This window comes from Accipiter gentilis, chromosome 12 (genome assembly GCF_929443795.1).
Source record: "Accipiter gentilis chromosome 12, bAccGen1.1, whole genome shotgun sequence".
Classification (NCBI taxonomy): Eukaryota; Metazoa; Chordata; class Aves; order Accipitriformes; family Accipitridae; genus Astur; species Astur gentilis.
Window position 1 is genome coordinate 11,757,136 of NC_064891.1, and position 23,440 is coordinate 11,780,575.

The 23,440-nt window shown below is 37.6% G+C and overlaps 1 protein-coding gene across 5 annotated transcripts in view; it reads right to left on the minus strand.

Annotated features, from left to right (window-relative positions):
* Positions 1 to 23,440, minus strand: part of SEC24D (SEC24 homolog D, COPII coat complex component) — a 58,367-nt gene that overhangs the window by 22,150 nt on the left and 12,777 nt on the right. For all 5 annotated transcript variants that reach the window (XM_049814833.1, XM_049814830.1, XM_049814829.1 and 2 more), the window contains 3 exons: positions 23,234 to 23,355; positions 19,587 to 19,698; positions 18,140 to 18,267 (listed from right to left, as the gene is read on the minus strand). In XM_049814833.1, coding sequence (XP_049670790.1) covers positions 18,140 to 18,267; positions 19,587 to 19,698; positions 23,234 to 23,355 — 362 coding nt within the window. The remainder of the gene's footprint in view (positions 1 to 18,139; positions 18,268 to 19,586; positions 19,699 to 23,233; positions 23,356 to 23,440) is intronic.

The window sequence follows — 23,440 nt, forward strand, 5'->3', positions numbered from 1 at the left end:
TCACCCAGAATCTGCAGTACGGTTGGCTCAACCCCATACATCACTTGAGGGGCTAAATTTACAAGTTCACAGGCCATATTCTTACATTTATTAGAAAGAGAGTAAGGATTTACACCAAAAGCCTCCAAAGTTTTGAAAGCATTGGAAGTTTAGGGCTCCAGGCTGATTTTCTCTAGCAAAAGGTTTTTACAGCTCACTAAGAGAAATCTGCTGGAGGCAGCTATTTGACTTCTCTGTCAGACTGAGCTTTTCCTGAAGAAATCTATTGCTGCTCAGCTATTGCAAACCATCTCTCAAACATATATTAGCTAAGAAAGCTTCAAATATTTTATCCTAAATGCTGACCCCCCAACTCTCCCATGTTACATGCTATACTAACGTTTAAATGTGTCGGGGTCACCAGCTAGAGTAGATTTAGAAGAAATGCTAATATTTATTGAAAGAAAGTACATACAGCAAACAAATACAGTATCTCAAGCACTTGTCAGTTTAATTACACTGACCATGCTTGCTTATAGCCTCTGCCAAAAACCACAGCTAATGGAAGACATTTTCCAGATGCCTCTTTCAGTAATAACTGTGCAGCAATTGAAAGATTCCTGCGATTATACTTAACATTAGAGAAGTCATACATGAAACCACTATAAAAATGGAAGTTTGCTCATATATTTGTGAAACTGTTTTGTATTTTTCTTTTTTCCTTACTCCCTTCAATCCCAACTAAAAATCTCTCCACATAAGAATAGAAATCCAGAGTTTGGACACATAACAGATCTCTACAAGAAGAAAAATGCTGACAGCCTTTGAATGCTAAAACATTACCACTAGTATATATATATTTTTTTTTTAATTATTCTGTCTCTTCTTATGAAATGGACATATTTCATCTATTATACACTTTATCTTTTATTGGAGCATAAGAGTCTTTGAATACCCAGAAAATCATTCATGTCCTTCTAGCATTCACTGGTTACATCTATTTTATTGTTTCTTTGTATTTTACAGAGACTATTTTACTCATTTATTTCTCCAAAGGGTTTAATGCTTTTTGCCAAGGATTTTATACATACGAATAGATTTTTACTACATGGGTTTTAAGTGCTCCCTCCTACTCCACTGAGATATTATTTTACTTTGTGTTCTTTCTTCTACAAAAATTGAGTTTAACACAAATTAACCAATAATGTCAGCTGGCAAACTACCAGAGTCATTTTTCAGACATGAAAGCCTTGGCTATAAAAGCTGCTCATCAGCCACAATAGCTTAATAAGTTTTAATACTTCTGGGTTTTGCTCATTACTTGGCAATTTTCTGATTATCATTCTGCTGTATTAGTTTAATGAGGCCTGGATCTGGTTTGCAGTTAATATTATTATAGTGTCTGACCTGGTAGAGGGGAAAAAAATAAGACTGAAACAACTCCTAATGCATTTATACACATTGATTTAAGTAAGTTTAAACCTTGGTTTGACACATTTAATATTATCCAAGAGTAAAGAAAAATTACCCCTAAATGATCATATTTTGAAATACCAAAAACAATCAAAAAATAAATGCCATGAAGTTCAGAGCCTAGGTGTCTACACTCTTACACATACTTACTAAATTACATTTTTAAAGACAGCAGAAATAAAAATAATGGTTGGGGGTTTTTTTCCCTTGTCTTTTCATATTTGGAGTGGAACTTTTAGTTTTCCCCTCCCTTTAGGTTTCTTTTTAAAAAATTACTTATTACAAAGTCCTTTTTAAAATGTGGGGTTAGAGCCTCAGTAGCCTAAGGGTTATGTTTGCAAAGATTTACTTACATGCACATTTACCTTTACACATTAAATGGTTGTCTTGAAGTTACTGAGATTGTGCAGTGCATGAGGTTAAAACATGTGCTCAAGTCTTAAGAAAATAATATCCACAGGCAATGTTCTGTAAACATACACTAGGCTGGATTCATTTTTTCTTGCCCAGAGAAATAAAGGATGAAACACCAATAAAATCATACCACAGAAGCTAGCTATTTTTTCTTCCTAATAAGCTTGCAGAAACTTAAAAAAAATAAAATTAAGGGCAGAAAAAAAAATCAATGAAGCAAAACCAACCAAAAATGTATGCAATAGAATTAAAGGGTTTTGTCTAACCAAGAAAAATCCTGCAAAAAAGCCTTACGTGTACCTTTATTGATTTATTCATTTGGAATTTTTAAAAATTAAATGGAATTTACATTTTAGTATTTTCTTTAAATGATTTAAAATGTTACATCAATAATAAACACATCTAATAATAAAGCTATCTGTATGATAATTTCAGAATAAGCACTCAGACCAAAAGCGTCAGAAACCCACTTCTTGATGTGAACAACACAGTTGTGAAAGAAACTTTACCTCAATAAAGCTGAAATCTTCTAGGGCATTACACCATAAGACTAGACATTCTACCCATCAAGAGAAAGTAATTTGGGTACGTAAACTGCTGTTGCATTTCCAACTGTCAAAATAACTTCTGTCAGGGTGAAGTAACTTTTTAAAAATAAATAGGTAGATCTCCACAGGAATGTACAAAGATAAATACTACTGTACATGCATTAAAAAGCATAAAATAAAGTTATACGTTTCAACTAATGAATACATTTTAAAAGGGTCATAAAAAAGACATGGTACTAAATGGGAAAGCCTTGTTTGATGTGCTCCAGTTTCTGTAGATGTCACTGCATACCAGAGGATAAAGCAGAGATCTGTTTATGGTTCCATGGAAGTCAGTGGCAAACTCTCACAGGAGCAGGGGAATAAGATAAAATTTTAAAATGCCTTTTTTCAGTTTTGGTTGCTTGGTTGGTTGGTTTTTTAAACAAATGCAATACTCCTTTTTCTTTTGCCTTTCCACCTATAAAGTATCAGTGTTTTCTTTCTCTCCTCTCTTAAATCTCTACCAATAATAAGTGAATCAAGTTAGATATCTACCACAACTATTAGGACATTTGATATACTTGTAGACTTGTTATAGCCTTACACCTCTCTTTCCCCTCATCTCTTCACAAACCTTTGTCCAGTTTGCCTATCTGGACCACCTAATCAAGAATGGAGATGGACCTTACAAAAAAGAACACCTAGGTACTGATTTCTGGCATTCCAGCACTATCAAAACACAAATATTTCACAAAACTAATGATGAAACTAACACTTGGTAGCCTAAATCTTAACAGGATACACAAAAGGGATTCCTTTAATGTAAGCCGAAAGAGTAGAGAGGCAGAAAGAATCAGTTGTGCTGGGAGGCAGAACATTATAGTTTTAGGTTAAAGCAAAGGATAATTGGGCAGAAGATATGGGAAATGCTGTAAGACACCTGCATAAACTTTCGCTTCTCTGGAACCTCAGGGTCCCGCTGGAGTGCAAGTCCTTAAAGCCCATCTGATAAACCATAAGTTATCCCACTATTAGTCCAAATATAGCTGCGATAGCAAGTTTTATTTTGGAAATATTTCAGCAAGAACATCTCTCAGGAGTCAGAACAGTATCACAAAGCAATAGATAGACATTGGTGGCACAGCTCCAAGATGAAATACATCCATAAAGATTTCCAAAGGGACTGTATCCTGCACTTTAAAGTCTGAGAAATCTAAATTACTATTGCTTGCTATAAAAACGAAGTCCTGACACACTCCTGAGGGTTCCCTGTGATGCCTGCAAAGTATCACTGTATTCATATTGCAGGATGAGGGCCACAGCTGGAAATTTTAAGTGTAGGAGTAAGAACTATGATGATGCTCAAGATTGTCATGGCACATCTCTGGAAAGGCATTCTAAAGAGAAAAATCATAGAAGAGATAGTCTCTGGAGAACAAGAGAGCCATACGCAAACACTGAAAAAGCCTAGCCATTTATCACACAACAAAGTAAAATATATACAGATCTGTTTTCATTGCCAGACTGGCATACGGACTGGGCTGCATGAAAACATTTTGTAGCTGTGCTGCAAGACAAATCTCCATGTGATGGACACTGCACCTTGTCTTTGCCTTTTCCTACATACCACAGCCAAAGCAGATTCCTATCTATTCCTTGACATAGACCCTATCAGCACAGTGACAAGTCTATATTAGGAGCTACATTTTTGCCCCAAGTTTGACTCCACCATCACTTAGGTGCATTTAACACCCCAGCACTGAAACAACAGGAATGCTATCGTATTGAAAAGAGGCCCACACAGCTTGCAAGTCTGGCTACATCCAAGAGGAATTCTTTCCACGAGTGTGGTTTTCAGTTAGATCAGTGTCTCTATCACACCCTTACTCATCCCCACAAGAAGAGGAACTTGCCATCAGTTCTTCTATATACTTCTGAAGAACATTACCACTGGAAGACATGGAGGGTCACTCTACACAACGTAATATTCTATACTACACCTGACAAGTTGCTGTTTCAACTGCAAATTACCTCAGGGTTAAACAATTCTGAAAGCATGCCCATGAAAACCCCAGGTTTAGGGGATCTAAGATTTCAGGACATGTTTAGATGAGAGCTATTTGTTTCAAAAGGAAGAGTATCTCACAGATTTGGAGAGCTGCACAGATACATAACTCCTGATGACTTTCAATAGGACAGTTCCTTAAAATTATACTCCATGATCAGCAGTCCTACAGCAGATAAAATATTTTATACTTCTGATGTACAGCAAACACTAAACATTGTATTTGCATGGCTGATTAACAGAAAAAAGAGACACACAAAACTGCCAACTATTCAATCCAGACAGTTCATTAAACAGACAAGCTGTGCAGTTTGCAAGGGCAACAAATTCAAATAGGCAGTGTTTCTAGAATTATTATTTACACTCGCATTGATGCAAATCTAATTATTAAAATATTCATATGAAAATTTTAAGATATGCTGCACAATACAACTTCCTAATGAACAGAGGAGAAGGCTGTTGGTCAAGTGTGGTACCTCTACCCCAAGTAAACCTTGTGTTCAATGAGTACAGTAAAGAGATGAAGAAAAACTCCTTTAGATAATCAAAGGCAATTTTGACATGTAACACTGATGTTTTAGGAAAAAAACTAGGTCATGAACAAAACTGTCTCAATTTCCTAGGACTGTTGAAGGGGTTTGTTTTATTTTATTATATCACCACAGATTACTTTTGAGAAAGATTAACCAGTCTACAAATAATCCCTTGGTTTTGAGTTGCTTTACTGATTCACATTAAAATGTCACAAAAGCATTTCACTTTGTGATGTTCCTACTGCCTTTTATCAGAAGCCATTCCCTCTGAAGACAGAAATTATTTTTCCTATTCTTGGTTTTTAGATGTTGAACGCTATCAGCCTCCTCAGCTGATGACTCAAGCCAATTTGGACTATCTCCTTTGCAGGGTTCACAGCAGGTTCAAGTATTTTCTGTAACACATCCTTTTTCATGTGTTTCCTTGTTTGTTTGCATAACTGCAGCATGGCTAAAGCAGCAGTCACGTGATGCAGTATCTCTTGGCTCTATCTGGATTTTTACAGACCACATAAAAATCCAAGAAGCATGTTCAAACTTTCTTGCTCAAAACCCCTCCAGACCCAGGCTGAACATTCACTTGCAAAAAATACCGTGGCATGGTAGCTGAAGATTTCAAGTTGACAATGCACATGGGATATGATCCAGTGTGTAATAAAATAAACAGAAAAATAGTTACTGATTTCAGTGGATCATACCTCAGACTATCCTTGAAATCCTTATTCGGCATTTCCTTCTTAAGTGGAGTATTGCAATTAACTGAATAGAGTTGCCAGCATGAAGACTGTAAATACACGCTACTCCATTCAACATGAGAAGAAGGATTTTTAGAAGTTTGAGGATGAGGAAAAAATACATGTAATAATGATAAAATTTTGATATAAAGAAACACCAAAATTAGCTTACTTCTTTAGAACTTCCATATCATACAGGTGACAGAAAGGCGGGGCAGAGCCAAAAAAAGGAAAAAAGTTTACTATCCATGCTTAACAGAGGCACCAAGAGTTCTCCTGGTCACAATCCCAGACCAGGAATACCAAGCGTTAACAAGTCAGTGCTCTCCAGCACTTCTCAGCTTTGAAGTGCTGACTGTTATTTGGATGTACAGACATGCTCTATCTCAAGTGAAGGTCAGCAGCCAGGATTAACTGATGATATAAGCAGGAGCGTGAAATTGGATAATCAAGAAACTGTGCTGAACAACAGACTTTCAAAATGTTAGCACTTTAAAACAATCAGATCTCAAGCAAGACCTGCCTCAGTCCAGTCTATGCTCATCCTAGCAAGAGTGGGAGCTGGTGCAGAGGCAGATACACAAGAAGAGAACAAAGGAACGTTTAACAGACAGACAAACTACCCCAGGACATTGTTGTTGTTGTCATGTCATCCGCCCTCCCACCCCAATCCCTGTTAGCACCCCTGAGGTGATATGCACACATTAAATCACATGAGAGGACTCAGGTTCATGCCTGCACTAATCCACAACTCCACTTCCTACATATCAGTATCACAGATGGTCCAGCACTGCAGTCCTTGTCTGACATTTTTAGGCATTATTGTCACAATAGCTGTAAAAGCATTGAAACATAAGATAGGCAGTTTTAAGAAGCTTCTCTACAGAAACAGTGAGTAATAATTACAAGGGAGGTAGTCTAGCTTTACTGATCACAGGAGTTTCACAATAAAATTCAAAGTTTGATTTTCAGTGATTTGTTCTCTGTCTGGCTTGAAATTCATTCAGCTCAGAACAAAATAAAAGATATTTAGCAATATATTTTACAGAAGTAAATAGAACTCTTGAAGACACCTCATTCAGGCATCACTTTTATTTCTTCAAGATCACTGCAGAAAAGCTCTAAAGGAACTTCAAAATAGCAGACAGAATTTAGGCTCCAAATACTATTACTACTGACTGCTTCTTGACAGGCCCAGTCTCTTACCTGTGCTGTATGGTCACATCAACGTTAGTTTAGCCTCACATAAAATTTTTCAAGGTTGCTAAATAAATGATAAATCTAAGACCACAGTTTAAAATACAGGCAGAGCCTATAACATACAAAGATAAGGGGCAAACTGGTGTATCAATTCTGTTTTAGAATGTCAAAGACCATTTAATGCAAACACAGCTCTGACCATTTCTAACATGCCCTAGAATATCCTTAGGATAGCCAATCAAACAACACTCCACATAGTACTTGTGGAACATGCAGATCTAGGTTTAGGGAACAAATATTTAAGTTGTAAATAAATCTAAACATAGCATAGTGGTCTCTGAAGCAACTAGATGAAATTCTGCATAAGTAGTACATTATAAATGTTATTCATGTCTTTGTAGCAAGAATAAAATCAAAACACAACTTCGGATTTCAGGACCATTCCGGCCTGCTGGGCTACTGTCAACGTTAGAGACCAATATTTGTTTTTTTTTCTTTTTATACATACACACACACATATATAGGTGGATAGACAGATGTGTGTGTGTATATGTGTATATACATATATATAAAGTATTTTTCAGCATTTGAGATAAAAGCAATTACTGACTTAAGATCATGCATTAAAGTCTGGTGAATGGAGGGCTTCTTTCCTTCTCGAAAACCTGGAGTTGTTTCTCTTTTGTTAGAAGGCATTACTGTGACTTTTTAAACTGACTACTCATGTTTGCATTCCTGAGAATGTTCTACAATAGGAACTCTCTTGCTCCTATTTTTGCACAGCCAAACATATAAAAGAAACTTTAATTAGAAAAAAAAGCATAGACAAGTTTAAGTGTTTTGATTGGAGGTGGATAAAATAGTTCTGCTTACCTGCAGGCCTTCTTGAACAAAGTTTATTAGTAAACATGCCTCTAAGGCTAATTTATTTGTTTCCACTGAAATCAGAAAGAACTGGGTGCAGTTAAAGCATCATGCTACATTCACAAGCCAACTATAGCTAGTCAACTGCCACAGGAGTACTTAGAAAGTATAAGGAGAATTTTTATTATGTGAACAAAAAGCAGCACTGAGTATCTTCACCTCTGAAGCAAGGATATTTGGGATGAGTTTAATACCCTTTTTGAAAGTCAAGTCTCTTCTACAACGTTAGTTTTGAAGATCAATAGCAAAACTAGCTGTTACTTTAAAAATACTACATCAGGTAGGAATATTCATACTCTGAGTCTCTCCTCCATGAATACTTTTACTACTATGATAGCTAGGATGCTTCAAGCAGACTCCAGAACCTCCAGACAATAATAATGTTTGTATGCAACTACCCTCCTCTCTTTTATTAACACTGAGCTATAGCTGAATGTCACAAGTTAGGGGCTGTGCAGAACTGAGTTATGAGCTAAGCAGTCCTGCGAAGGGCACAGACCTGTTCTATTGCTCCTTTACTCTGGGGCTGAGGAGGTAATCTATGCCTCTATTTAGCAAGCACGGATTATCTAATTCTGTTAAACACCACATGAAAAAGCAGCCCCCTCCACCTATTTCCTGTCCTACAAGAAGAGGAACTTCCCTTCCCACAAGACCAATGAAGGGACATTCTGTAAAAGAAGGCTTAGTCTCTCCTATTTTTCTACAGGACAGCATTAGAGCCTGCTATGATTAGGCCCTAGATGTAACCCAGTGCAACGTCTGTTTGATATTAAAAAAAAACCAAAACAAACAAAAACAAACCACCCAACCACAACCCCCCCCCCAACATCAGCTTTCTATTCAACTTTAAAAAGCACTTTTTTAATCTAATTATACACTTAATGTGGTTGCACCCAAAATACAATACTGCACTAACATGCACAGATAACTAAAATACATATAAACTGAAAATGCATTAACAACTTCAGTTTAAAAAGCAAACCAAACTTTTCCTCCTCAACTTACTAAATACCAGTGTGTTCTGACTCTGTGAAGTTTCCAAGGTAACTAACATCTCTGACAGCTTAAGGTTAGAGCTTGCAGTCTTATAATGTTTAATTTACTGCCGTTGCTATGATCAACTTTGGCCAGCACATAAGAGGAGACAATCACCATTTCAGAGTCCGTAGAGGAAAACGCACGCACGGAATGGCAAATGCCATTCAAGCAGCTATTTTCAGTTAGAGGTATCTAGCGATAACTAAAGGGATTTTTTTACTTGAGTGTCTTTTTGATGGCAAAACAAATTATCAATATTGTTGGCCAGCTAATTAAGTGGATATGAATGTTACTTTTTCTTTCCCTTCTATACATACTGTTGCTTAGTCAGGTTTTTCTCCTGCCATTACCATTCTGAAGAAAAGACAGTCTCCAACTTATCAGAAACTAATTACAACAACTTTAGAAAGGCATTTTCCCAGTCTAAATTTCAAATTTGTAAAAAATAAATCAGGAACTCTGATTACAATATGAATAAGGTTTATATAAATGTCAAATTTTCAAGTCACTGTCCCCATCTCTTTCATAATTACCTCCTTACCGTAACAGCAATGGTGCATGAACGACATACTACAGAAGTATTTTAAAGAGTGCACTTTAAGAGTATTTAAAAATGTACACTAAAAACAAAAAGGCAGAAAAAAACTAGATCAGGAAATTTACTTGAATTAGAAAAAGCTCTGCTGCCAAAGCCTTTGCTAAATTTGGCTCTGAAAGTTCATTCTAGTTACAGAGTATAGTTACAGCCCAATAGGCTAACAAAAAGTTTTCTCCTAGATTATGAAGTCTTGGGAAGCAATCCAATTCCAAATGCTTTACTGCCAAACACAGATTAGCACGGGGCATACTCCATAAAGTAAGCCTCATCTAATACAAGATTTATGCACTTCTAAATTAGGCATTGTGAAACCTAGCTTACAGACACTGGCCTCCAGAGCAATGTATAACTTTCTGGGTGAGGCACCTGGAGATGCTTGAGAGTTCTGGGCTCTCTGTACCACGCATGGGTGAGTCAGGCACCCCAAAGGAGCTATGCAAAAACCCCAGACATTAACCTGGTGCTAGCTAGTTGAAAAAAATAAAATAAAATAGCATTGACAGAGCAACAAAGATTGTCAAATACCCATCCTGCTCCATCGTCCAGGCAGACTCAGAACTATGAGACCAGAGTCTCACAGTTCTCTCCCAAATGAAGGCATCAGCAAGGATGCTTTGGAACTTGTTTTTATTTTAATATCTGGAAAACGGAAGAAATAGTAGTGCTTAGGCTCACACTTACCAGTGCGGTATACAGCAATGAGTTCGGGATACAAGTTTATGCTATCTGGACAGTCTCTATATGGATGGATTGTTCCAAATAGCTTGACAATGGATTGGTTGTAAGAATACCAAGGCAGTCCTAAGAACAAGGAGGAATGTCTAGTACCATGGCCCCATCCCGAAACTAACTGGCCTAGTTGTCATCTACAGCACGGTATTGGTGCATATGCTCTCTTTCTGGTCTACTGACTTCCATCTGTGGGAGTTTAAACAGAGGCAATGAACTCTTCTGTACAAACTGGCAAATACCTTGGTGGTCAGCCCCCTTTCCTGAAGGGTGAAAAAGCATTTCAAGGTTGTCAGACTAAAGTGTCCTAACTATTAAGTTATACCACATGTACAGGGCTTCTACTCTCACTGTGTTTTAGAAAAACATGACAACTAGCACAGATTACGTTGATAGTGTGCCCCAAAGACATTGACAAAATCATTCTCTGCTGGATCTTGGACAACCCAGAGAACAGAACTGCTGAGCATGCAAAGCAACCTGTCCCAGTTACAATTCAGAGATAAAAAAATATTATCTTCTCACTGGTCAACAGCTTCTGGTTTTGCTGTGGAGTACTCATTCAAAAAGAGGAAGGTCTTTTGGTACCTACACTGGAAAGAAGTCCAGTACTGTCAACAGACATGAAGCAATTTTTAATAACCTAGATACAAAGCATCATATGAAGTCTACAAAAGGAAAAAGGTCATTAGACATTCAAGAAGTTCTGACACTTCATTTCCAGTAGTTGTGAATATCAAGAGGAATCTCACATCAAGTCCCAAGTACATATGGGACAGAGTCCCATTACAAAGTCACAAGCCATCATTGAGAAGGGCAAGACATTTCAAAACAGAAAGCAGGGCAAAACTGTCACCAATCACTCCTTCAGAATCTTTTCTTCAGAAAGTTTTCTTAAAACTATCATCTTTCAGTATGGACAATTTTACTCTCTAACTACGCAATTCCTGTCTAAAAAGACTCACAGTGTGAAATTGCTGAACTGCACATAAAACTAATTGCTTACATAAGCTTCAGTGCCCAAAAGGAAAGAAGGCAGCAATGCAAAAAGAAACTTTACAGAGAACTTCTGGGTGATCCCAGAGCTATAGGCCAGCAAGTCCTGCTTGCACAGAAAGCAAATTGGTAGGTACTACAATGGAGGAGAACATAAAAATACACACAGATAAAGAGGATATACAGAGGAAGAGCTGATGTGGCTCTTGTGGAGGGATGTCACAACATACAGATCTATTGAGTTCTGTCAAGAGTCAGCCACCATGCGGATAAGCATGACCTAGTTGATATAATGTATTCCTTTTGAAAAAAGTCTTTTGATAGAATCCCTCATCAAAAGCTCTTAAATTAGCTAAGCTCTCATGCAGTATGGGGGAAGGGCCTCCTGTAAATAAGTAACTAAATAAAAGACAGAAATCAAAGGGTAAAATACAAATGACGGCTTTTTACAGTGGGTAGGTGTTATCAGCAAGCACCTCAATGATGTGTTCTGCAGTATGTGCTTTTTAACACAACCCTAACAGAAAGGTTAGATGTTTACTTGGAATTGTTTCATACTGCCTGCAAATTAAGCACTCTTTGCTCTTCACAAACCAAAGTTCTGCATGAGCACATAACCACTAATAAATGCACGTGTCTACATAAAAATATGCTTCAAACTAAAGCTACAGCCTGCTCACCCTTCTTACTAGCTATAGAATATGGACAGCAGAACCTGAGTCCCCACTGAGCCCAGGGTAGATTGCAAGAGCGTGCGGATTTCCCTGATTCTTCATATTCATTTAACATTTGAATGGCTTATTTAAAACCCAAAGTAGCAGACTTGGGGTCTAAAAGAAAATTCACACTCTGGTACTTGACTTCCGTTCTTGAAAAAGAAAAAATATTTATAACATTGCATCATGTGCTAGTTATTCACCTCACTTGACTTTTAGCTTCTGCTAACCTTACAACTCTACCTAGGAAACCATACTATCACCCCCTGTAGAAACCATGGCTTTTCAAACAGCTCAGCTGCACTGGTCATCATCAAAGTTCACTATTCTGAAAAGGTTAAATGGCTTTTAGCTCACAAACACCAGCATTTCTGAGAAGTAATTCCATTCCACTTTTATCTTTTAAGTAGTTAATTAACTAGGGAGAAAATGAAAAGTGAAATATTAAATTACCACCAATGAATATTTCTAAAAAAAATAAATTCAAATAAATAGGAAAGAACATGGTAGAGAATGATGACACAAAACTACTAAGAAGCAAAGAAGGTGGTAATTTAGATATTTAAATATTTAAAACTATAGATAATTATTTGGAGTTGTTTATATTTGCTTTTACAACATGAAATACTCTTTTAACTACCTTTTTTTAGCAAGTAGTATTAAATGTTAAATCAAGATCACATGGTTTATTCAGGCTCTGGAAACATTCATACATCTCCAAAACAAATTCATGTAGGGCTTGGTCTATGATGATAACTGTGAGAGCTAGTTTATTTTTATAGACCGTTGCTAAAGCACTGGTGGACTAAAAATAAACTCTGTCAAACAATGATACTGTATTCTCAATCTATAACAAATACTTTCCATAGATCATCCAAATCAGGAGAGTGAAAATGAACAGTTATTTTTGAAAAATAATATATAAGGACTTCAAAAAGATAAGATTCAGAAAAGTCTATAGCTATTAAGACGCTGGGCAGGGGGGTGAGGTAAGACATGAATGTTTTAACAGCCTTTGTTTGGAATGATATATAGCATATATGTAATGTTCACTAGTTTATAATTTCCTAGATTGGCTGTAGGTTTTTGTAGTAATCTTTGAGAAACCGTGTACCCTCCATGGCTTTTGCCACTCTAACTTTCAACTTGAGGGCTTTTTTTAATAAACCCATTTCACTTGCTCTGGTCTGCTGAAGCCCTGTGCCTATATGCCAAGTGTTGCTAACTTAGCTGATCTTGCGATATCAAACACAACCCTACAACAATCTCTATTGAATGGTCACTATTTATGTCTTAAATTTGCTCTCACTTGTGATTTAACATTACTGAAGTAAAGCCTCCTTTGTGAACTTTTCTTTAGTGTGGCCAGTTTTACTATTTAAATTTTGACAATGGCTTCTCTAGAATGTTTTCATTGTGCAGTTTTACCAGGTTACGTGTATGCACCCGAAATCTTGCATCTTAGCTGCATTAGATCTTTCTTACTCTTTCAACTATAAATTGTTGTGGAGTTGAGCTTTCCTCTCTTGATGTGAAGACTGGTATTGCAGCCTACAGGTATAGGTATATGTTTATGTCTTGCTTTATATTCACTTATGTTGGCTTTGTGTCCTCTCAACTCAGAATTTCCACCAGATGCTATGGAACTTCCCAGACACAGTATTACTCCACCAGGTCTCAGTTGCCAGGGGAGTTTTTAGCAGGGTATAAAGCAACAGCATCTTCATCTTTTCATTCCACTACATTTCTGTAATTTTGATTTTGTTCTTTATCACTGCAGGGGCAAGCCCTGCTTGTTTTGGGGTTCCCCCCAAAAAAACACATTACACTTATTCAAAGACATGCATGAGATCTTTTCATTTAACATCCTTATCTAGCACCATGATGATTTTACTTCGTGTTCTTATTTTCTCCCACAGGGATAATTTGTATCCCATTCTTTACTGGCAATGGAGATACCTGTTGCACACATCTTCAAAAGATGTCCCTGTTGAAGTTTGTGTATTTCTCAGCTCCTGACAGGTTTTTTTCCCAGACCTTAGTTAAAAAAAATTTTTATTCACTTTGTATGCTAACATTCCCACTTCACTTCTAGAGACGGGACACCAGCCCCTGTGTGTAGACACTCCACTTTCCCCGGAAGAACCCACAGTGACTAATGAACTTAAATCTGCCTTTCAGAAATGCTGAAATCCTGAATTGTCTTTTTCCAGGTTGGACCTTCAAACTGGAAGAGCACTTCTGAGAAAACTGCTGTTAAGTCACTGGAGCTAAACTTTTTATCTGAAAGCTCCCAGGATCTTTTATCTCCATCCCCCTGTGTTCTTAGTCAAAGGAAACAAATCCTCAAAGCTCTATTACCAGTTGACTACTGTTTCTATGAATACAATTGACAGCTTTTTTTTTTTTAAATTCATTACAGACATGAATTCCAAAACTTCAGGGAATGCTTCAGGCTCTGTCAGCTGGAGCACTATTGATTCTTCAGAGTAAAATCTGAAAGGACAGACAAATGAAAAAGAGCTACTTGGCAGAACAAAATGCTGCTAACCTGCAGAAGCTACAGTAAACTCCAAACACAATTTCTCATAGGATCTCCTTGTCAACGAGTAACAGGAACAAAACAGATTGGACAGCAAAGTGATGCCTACCATCTCCATTACAGACATGTCTCTGCCATCTCCGGGACCCCAATTACCTTTTCCTACTCCCTCCTATCCAGTTGTTTTAGATGATGAATCTCTCAGGTACTCCTTCCCACTGCCTGCACAGCCAAGAACAGCTCAACACTTTGCTCAAATGGTCAAAGTGTAAACTCAGCAAGAGACACTAATCAGAGTGCATAACCCTCCAACTGGTACCAACATGTAACACCATTTACAAGTCATCCACCAAAACGGTGAGTGTGTTCAATTAAGAAAGAAAATAAGGTCTGTACAATTGTGCTCTCCCTCTCATATACATATCTAATTCTATCAGTGCCAGTAGACTTAGTTATTTCATTGCTTTTTTACTAAATTTTTGCTGCAGTTCAGATTACAGAGTGCCAAACAAAGCATGGATAGGAGAAAATAAGATCCGCAGTTCTCTTGATATCATTTAGGTCACCTGGACAGAACATAATGCCTCATCAATGCAAAAAACAATTCTCTCAAAGAATCAAAATCCACACTCAGGACTGGCTTCCAGAAAGGAAGAACAAGCCATCTGAAGACTGCACTGAATCCTTGTATTATTTGGAAATGGGAGCAAGGTTAGGTTTTTCCTTTGTTTCTAACTGTCTTAGTACAATAATGGCATAGAGAAAACAACCAAACAAAAAAAAACCACCCCAGACAAACATGAACTCTACGGCAACAGACCACTGAAAATGCAAATATATTTTATATACTATTTTAAATTAATCCTCAACTAGAAGTGATAATCAAAGCCATAATTAATTAAGAATTATATTTATGGAACACTCATAAGTCTATTAGTCATTTGAATGACCCTGATAGCCCACAGCTTTTTAAATATGGCTTTACTAACACAGAAAGGCATGGTCTATGTAATATGCATGATAATGGATTATGTAAACTGTGTAGATTTGCTGAAGTTCTTACAGTTCAAGTGAGATAGGTCAGTTTCTCAGCTGTTCCTAACCATATTACCAGCTGCACAAAACATCTGTGGCCATTTCACATCCATGGTCCACTAAACCCTTGCAGTCACTGCTTTTCTTCCTCCTCCTCTGAAAAGAAACAGAACCGAAATTCTCTGGGTGCTAACACTGAGTATATTAGAAACAGCAGAAACTGAGACTATCTGCAGCTGGAGCTGCAGCAAAGATGAATGAAGGGAAACTATTAATTAAAAGTCTAGAAGAAAAAAAAAATCATTATTTTAAACAGTTACTATGTACAACATGCTGTTTATCAAGAGATAAAGAGATTGGACAGAATCCCGCTTTGTACTGAGCCCTGTAACACATGGTGAGCATCATTATAGACACTGTTACAAGGCACTATCCATAAAATAGGCTAGATATTTTGAAACAAGGAACATTCTGTGCCTTGCAGTCACTAGTTCTAGTCAGAATGCACCATACTAGGAAATTCAGAAACACAAATAAACCCCTGAATGTATTTTACCTCTATAAAAATCCCAGTTCTTTCAAATTATGTGGCTTTTCAGAATTAAAGTCGTTATAAATCCCATATGGAAGACCATTTTTATTAGAAGATCTTAAGAGCAAGATTTTATTTTGGCAGCAGCAGTGAAGACAAAGGGCACAGGCAAGCCTCGGAAAAACTGCCTCAGCTAAGACTGCCCAGCGCTTCCTACTGTAACACCATCTCTTCAGTTCTTATAACTTTACTAAGCTCTAATTGTTCAGACTAAAATTTTCCACACTGGACTTTTGCCAATTTTGAGAAACATTTTTCAGAGTTTTTTTAGCCTCTTCCAAAAAAAGAGGTTAGGGAAAAATACACTGCTCTTTACAGATTAATGAATTCCACTGACCCTTCCAACAGCTTCAGAGTACTAACACTTCAGAATGGGTAGGTCACCGAGTCCATCTTTTTGCCAAGCCTGGGAAAACGCTCCTGAACTTGGCCAAGTACAAGTGTTTGTACATACTGCTGATTTATGTACACAGAAGAGACTTAGATTTTAGGAACTCATTGATCACCCTATCCAAATACTATGCAGGAGGCAGGGAAGCCATGGATGGGGGACATACGATTAGAGACAGACTGAAAGTGAAAGACGCACAAATGAAGAGCCAACATGAAAGCAGAATCGGTAAGTGTCACCTGGGCACAGAAACTGGGATAAAGTGTAGTAAAGAATAAAAGTTGGCTGGTAAAGTGAAGGGGTTGAGAAGCAACAGCAGGAGTTTCATCTAGGAGAAAATGCAGGATGACAACAAGCCTAGTCTGCACACTTCCCTCAAGAACTGGAATGAAACCCCAAATTGCTGTCTAGCGGACAAATGGTGAGACTCAGTACCTGCAGAACCGCAAGTAATACATCCTATTTCCCTGTGGACCACAGAGGAGATAACTACATACTACCCTGCTAAAATAATACTCTTAATTCAAATTAGAGGCTCGTTGGATTGGAAGTTATCCATCCTGATAAAGAACAACATCTGTTTTTTTCCAACATATTTTTCAAAAAACTCTAAGAATTTACAAGTAATAAAACAAAGTTAAAGAAAAATCAAAGACTGCAAAACCAAGCTCTGAAAGTCTTTGCAATTTTAATTAGGCTTTTCTGTGCATGTATTTTATGAGTAGTTTTTGAAGACACAATCACATACTACAACTTTCATGAAATCCCCATTTTTTTCCCAGCAAACAGCGCTCTGAAAGTAAATTAGTTCAGCACATGAAAAGGAAATGCATTCTGCAGACGTTTGTTGCAGAATTTAGAAGCTGTGCAATGGAGAAGGCAGGAGTTGAAGAACAAGAAAGATAATCCTACAGATGATGCAGCTAAATGGTGCACTTGAAAACTGGTTTTATCCCTGTTACTGATAAAATCCTTAGGGGATGCCAGGAAATCTGGGTAACTGTCTTAAGACCACAGGATAATGCCAACCTGCAGAAATATTCTGCAGAAGAACTATGCATATGTTTCGAATATGAAGAGCTCTTAGAGATGGTAATGTGAGAAAAGGAATTGAATGGGTTAATGCCTCCAAATGAGTACCAAAAATGGATGGTTACATTTGTCTTCTTTCTATGACTCAGATCACCCAAGCAGAAAATACAATTATCTTCTCAGTCTGTTGTGAAATTAAATTATTTAGTAGAGAACTAAATGGAAAAATGTCATTCTTTGAATGTAACTGTCCAGATCTTAAAATTAACTCGATACAGTTTGTGGTCATCCTCTTTTAATGTCTTTGCCTATACGTATGGAGTTCCAGCAGAGCAAGCAACTGACAAAGCTGGCATAAACTAGAGGCAGTTGGGGGAACACCAGGACCCTAGTGGTTCAGACTACAGTTGTCAATCTTGTACCCTTTCTACACAAAGATTTTTAACCCTTGAATTTGCATCATGACACAAACGCATCTCATAATCTTCTGCCATCTGTCTTACTCCTTCCCAGTCAGAGGTAAAACATTGTCACCCCCAACCCAATCAGAGAAAAACAAGTCCGTAATATTTAGGAGACAAAACCACATAGGATTAATATTCAGTTAGTCCTTACCTCATTCGGTGGAACAATAGCAAAAGGCTGGATGACAGCTGCCAGTGGAATGCGAGCCTGTTTGGCCATATCTGAAGACGACGGGAAGCAGTAGGTAGTACATCGGATATAACGAGGGCTGGCGTGGCCTAGAACACCCAATATAGCATGCAGAATGAAAGGCTGTAAAAAGGAACCCGCCTGTCCCAAACACAAACCAGAAAAATCAAAACAGCAACATAAAGCAACAAGTGCATATGCTATGTTAAATACATGCTTTTTTCCTCCCATGCAAGCTTCTGCCCATCCCTCCTCTGTCAGCCCATTGTCCCTCCCTGTGGGTAAATCTTTTCTTGCTGTTTGAGTTCAAAGCAGAGATTTAAACATATCAAGAAAACCCCCACAATTATTTGCAATAAGTATCTCAACAGAGATTAGTTTGAAACCTATCATATCTAAGGTCTTAAAAGAAAATAATATGGATGAAACCCCCAGTGGAAATGCCAACACTGTATATAAAGAAATGCTGCAGACTGATACCTATTGTTAAGACTGCTCTAACGAGCTAGCTCCGATCCAGAAAACAGTATATCTGTGTTAACATCACCATGCTCATTTATCTTGCAAAATACAGTGTACTAAAATCACCACACCACTTCTTGCAGCACACTTAGCTCAGTTCCCTCAATGAGAAACTGACTGAAAGACAACAGGAGTTCAGAAATCAGCTTCCTTATGCTCCTTTTTTAACCATCAAGCTGCAGCTCTGCTCAAGTTTCTTGAAAGGAATTTCTTTGTTCATCAGAACTGCATTACCCCATTCTCAGATAACGCCAAAAAAATCTTGATATGTTTGTACATTTTATACAGTTTATCCAAGCACTGATAAATTAACGCTGGACTAAATGATACCATCAGTTTAATCTGCATGAAAATATCAAGCCTGCTGTCAAGAGAGCACATGGAATATTGTACTTCCAAGCTCTAGGCAGAGGCAAAGGCAGATACACTGGCCAAAGGAAAAAATGAAGACAACTAGACAGCTTGTACGCTGCCCCTATCACTTGAATAGAATTTTCCAAAATTCGTATCTTAAAATGTAACAGTGCTAGTGTCACTTCCTCTTCTAGTGTCCCTCTTTTAAAATTTCAGAAGAATACAAAAAGGATTTTCAACTTGAAATTTAAAACCTTGAAAAATTTTAAGTTAAAAAAAAGTTGTCTCAACTATTCATATTATTTTAGAGGTCAGGAAAGGTAGAGAAGGTGTTAGGCAAAGTGTAAGAATTCAACTCCCCTCCTCCCCCCCTCCCCCCTTTTTTTTTTCTTTAAAGGGAGTTTCCCATCTCATGTCCAATTCAGAGTAAGGAGCATCATTTTCAGATGAGAAATTTGAGAATTTAGTCTTTTTTTTTTTTAAATTACATTTGATTTATCTTTCTAGACAAATCAGTAACGAGGACAGTTACCTTGGTCTTGGATTACGCAGTCTGTGGTGACAAGAGGAGGAACCTGTCCTCTTGTGTTTGTAGCATAGATCTGCCCTCCCCTAGAAGCCTTATCATTTTCAATTACTTGAATCTGATGAGTAAGAAGCAAGGAGAGTATGAGAAAGGTAAGCCATGCATTCAGTTATGTTCATAAACAGTTATGCTAACATCTACACCAAGTAACACTATCGACATTGTCTTACACAGAGGTGCTATAAACCTACTGCAATACAGGCTTCTGGACACAAAAACTAGAAAATTATACACACAGCAGAGCAGTATAACTCTTACAACTGCAGTTGCCTGTTGGAACTCAGGGGTAACACTACACATTGGGGTGGATAAGACCTATATACAGTGAACAAATGAGTTGTTTAGAGTAAATACATTGACTACTAGGAGGACAGACCTTTTCAAGAGAGGCTAGCCAGCAAATTGAGGAGACTGATGATGTAAATAACTCCTTGCTACTGAATCTGGCCTTCTGTTCTCCCAGATCAAACTAAAGTGCAAGGTTGCATCATCTTAGATGCCATATACACCAGGTTATCTTTTGTATGACCACAGTTGTGCCAGCTGCAGTTCTTCATACATGAATGTACAGGTAATTGATCAGATTGCAACGGTGGGAGGGGTTAGCCCTCATTCCTCCTGACTAGGGTCCATGCACAGGGTGGTTAAGAAATAAACAATAATCTACATAGTAGATCACCTTCCTAGCTGAGCTGTATTTCAGCACTGCCACTTAGAAAGCAGCAATTTAAAGTCCTGAGAAAAGCCTTGTTGGCCATTAGGTAGTATTTCAACACTAGAGCTCAGGGTTTTCATTCTCTAGGTCAGACTACCATGTTGTGAACTTCCTCCTAGAAAGAAAGTAAAGGAGAGCAATCACAGAAATTTTTATTAAAATGAGGCAGCTCTGATCATGTACAGATTTACTCTGGTTGAAGCCTAGTTTATAGCAATTTACCATGTAATGTCACGAAATGCTCATGAAGCTGACTTTACTACTGAACAAATTCCTTTCCCATACGCTTCCTCCCCTGTCACTTCTGCACAGTCCCTCACCCCTGTTTGATACTTTTCAGGATATAACTGAAGTTATATAAAGGTGTATTTTGTTCCACACCATAAACCGGCTCACTGAGATGATACCATTATTCCTCCTCTTCCCTCAGATAAACTATCTTTTCAGAAATCTGGTTTAGGGAGTAGCCAAACAACTGTGAGAGGTAAGAGGAATGAGACGGGGAATTTCTGAAACTGGCTTTGCCGCCGCTGCTGGTATCCCATGGAATAGTATCTTTACACTGCACATGAATTTCTAATAATAGCTAGGGAAGTTCAGAAGCCTCTGTTGGAAAGCAAACAGAGAATAAAAACAAAATTAGTTGCATAGAGTCTACTGATCATTGTCCAAGAGGTATTTCCTAACACACTGGAAATAATCCGGGGCCTGTAACTTTTTTGTTTCTCCCCAATAAAGTTTTTGCATTGCAATTTAAATATACAATACATTCCTCAGAGAGCTTGTTATATATTCTGCTTGATTACTTTTCTCTGCCTTCTTGGCTTGTATACTTATTGCTAACTCTTGCATTTGAAGGAAAAAGGCTTTGCTCTAAAAAGATCCACTGGCCGAAGAAAGCAAACCACTTCCAGACTTAGCTCTGCAAAGGATCAATGGACCATGGTATTCTGCAGTTAAGTGACCTAAATATATCATTGTTCTTGGAAATAATTGTTGACAAAGCCCAGATGCTAGTTTTCATAGATGTCAGAGCACATATCAACCTCTAACATATGTAAGAAAAATATAAATCAACAATGGCTACAGATAAGAAGCAAATTTATCTGGCCACACTACTGTAATTATACAATGTAAATATAACAAGAGAAATACACATGGTCATACTTATTCCTCATTCTGAATTAGCTTTTTGCCCTTTACAGACATTGACCCAGATCATGTTTCTTTTAAACATGTCATCATGTCATTTTGATCCTCTCTGTGCTGCTTAAACAAACCTTTTAACCTATTTTAACATTGCTGTCATAGTCAAGGCTGTTTATTCTACATGTGTAATTGAAACAAGACATCAGTCCATGCTTTCATGCCAGACCTCCTTCTCCTTGCCTCCCTCCTCCTCTTTTTTTTTTTTTAATTAGACAAGACCATTTTATCGTTATGTAAAGAGCACCATACTGAAACACTAGGAATGACTGACCTGTTAAGGGCATGTGTTAATTTTACAGACACTCACTTTAGGTTTTTTTACACAATGGTTTTCAGTTACATTTAACTTGAAAATTGCCTTTAACAGAGGCAATTGCAGTTGTTACATTAACCTCTAAGTGATTATCAACAAGCATTTTTCCAAATTTCTGGGGGTTTCACATCAAAACCGTCACTGGATTAAAAAAATAATCCTTCTTAGAAGGAAAAAAAAAAATAAATCCCAGTTTAAGGAAGCAGGGCTGCTCCCTACTAGACAGTGTCAGGCTTTTACACAAATGCTTTTCCCTCATCTTGGTGGAACACAAATTCTTTCCTGTACAGCAGTACTACCTCAGCAAAGAAGTGGAAGACTCCTTCACCCAGACTACTAGCTTACAGTGTGGTGGTTAATATATTTTTTTAAGTAGAAAGTTCTAGGTCAAAGCTGCAGGACATAGCTGGCTTCAGGAATCCCAACTCTCCAAGTACCTTTTGACCTGTCCAGACAATTGCCAGAACCAGTATAAGTGTGTGCATCAGAATGTGTTTTCCCCATGAGTTCAGCACATTTTCTCCCTCTACTTCAATTAGTTGTTCTCAGTAAATAAGTTAAATGCAGCCTGCATCTCACTAGTTATTCCTTTGAGTAACAATTAGACTATTTAAGATGGACACAACCACAACCTTGTTTTCTCTTTCTCCAATACCATTCTAAGAAGAAACACTGTCCCACCAGTGCATGTTCAAACATGCTTCAACAGCTGAGCCTCTTCAACCTGTATGAAGCTTAACCATTAAGTATATGGTTATATAAATCTTTACAAGGCTGCAGCAGCTGGAAGGATGCTCAGGCAAATAATTCTAGTTGCCTGGGAAACTCCTGAAATCAAATGGTGAGATGGCTTTTGAGCATGGGACTTCTCAGCATTTCCAGGATTGCAGTTTTAGACTTCATGTACCTGTACTCTCCACAAATTCTACTTTAGGCGTCTGTTACTAAGTTTAAGCCGTCAAACTTTCTGGAGTGAAAAGGAAAGGTGATTAGCTGCAGTGAATGCAAGTAATCCTTCAGTACTGCTCACTGTCATACCAAGACTCCTGTTGAGAATTCCTATTAAAGTACTTGGAGTCATGGGTATGTCCTATGTTAGATAAGGTTATAAAGCCTCTTCAGTACTAAAACTAAGATTATGCATTAATTTATCCAAAACTGACAGCACAGAGTACAAAATTGCATGTAATTAAGAAACTGCAAAAATTGGAACACACCTTGTGAACCAAGTCACATAAGTACAATTTTATGTTACAAAAAAACCCAACAACTAAAATAAATATTAGTATTGTAATTCCTTTAACTAAAATGCAGCAGAAATTTACAGTTATAAAAAATTAGTGCCACGTTACTTACTGGGCTTGGAATAGAGTCAGGATCAAGCTTCTTCTGCTGTGGACCTGGGAGCTGTGCCGGACCCCCAGGAAAAGCACCAGGGTAAGACAGTTGAGATCCTGCCATCTGAGGACCATAGCTTGCTGCAGAGTTACAAATGACAATTCATTTAAAGTATTTAAGTTGCGTTATCAATTTTTAACATCAACTTTTGCCACACAATTCATT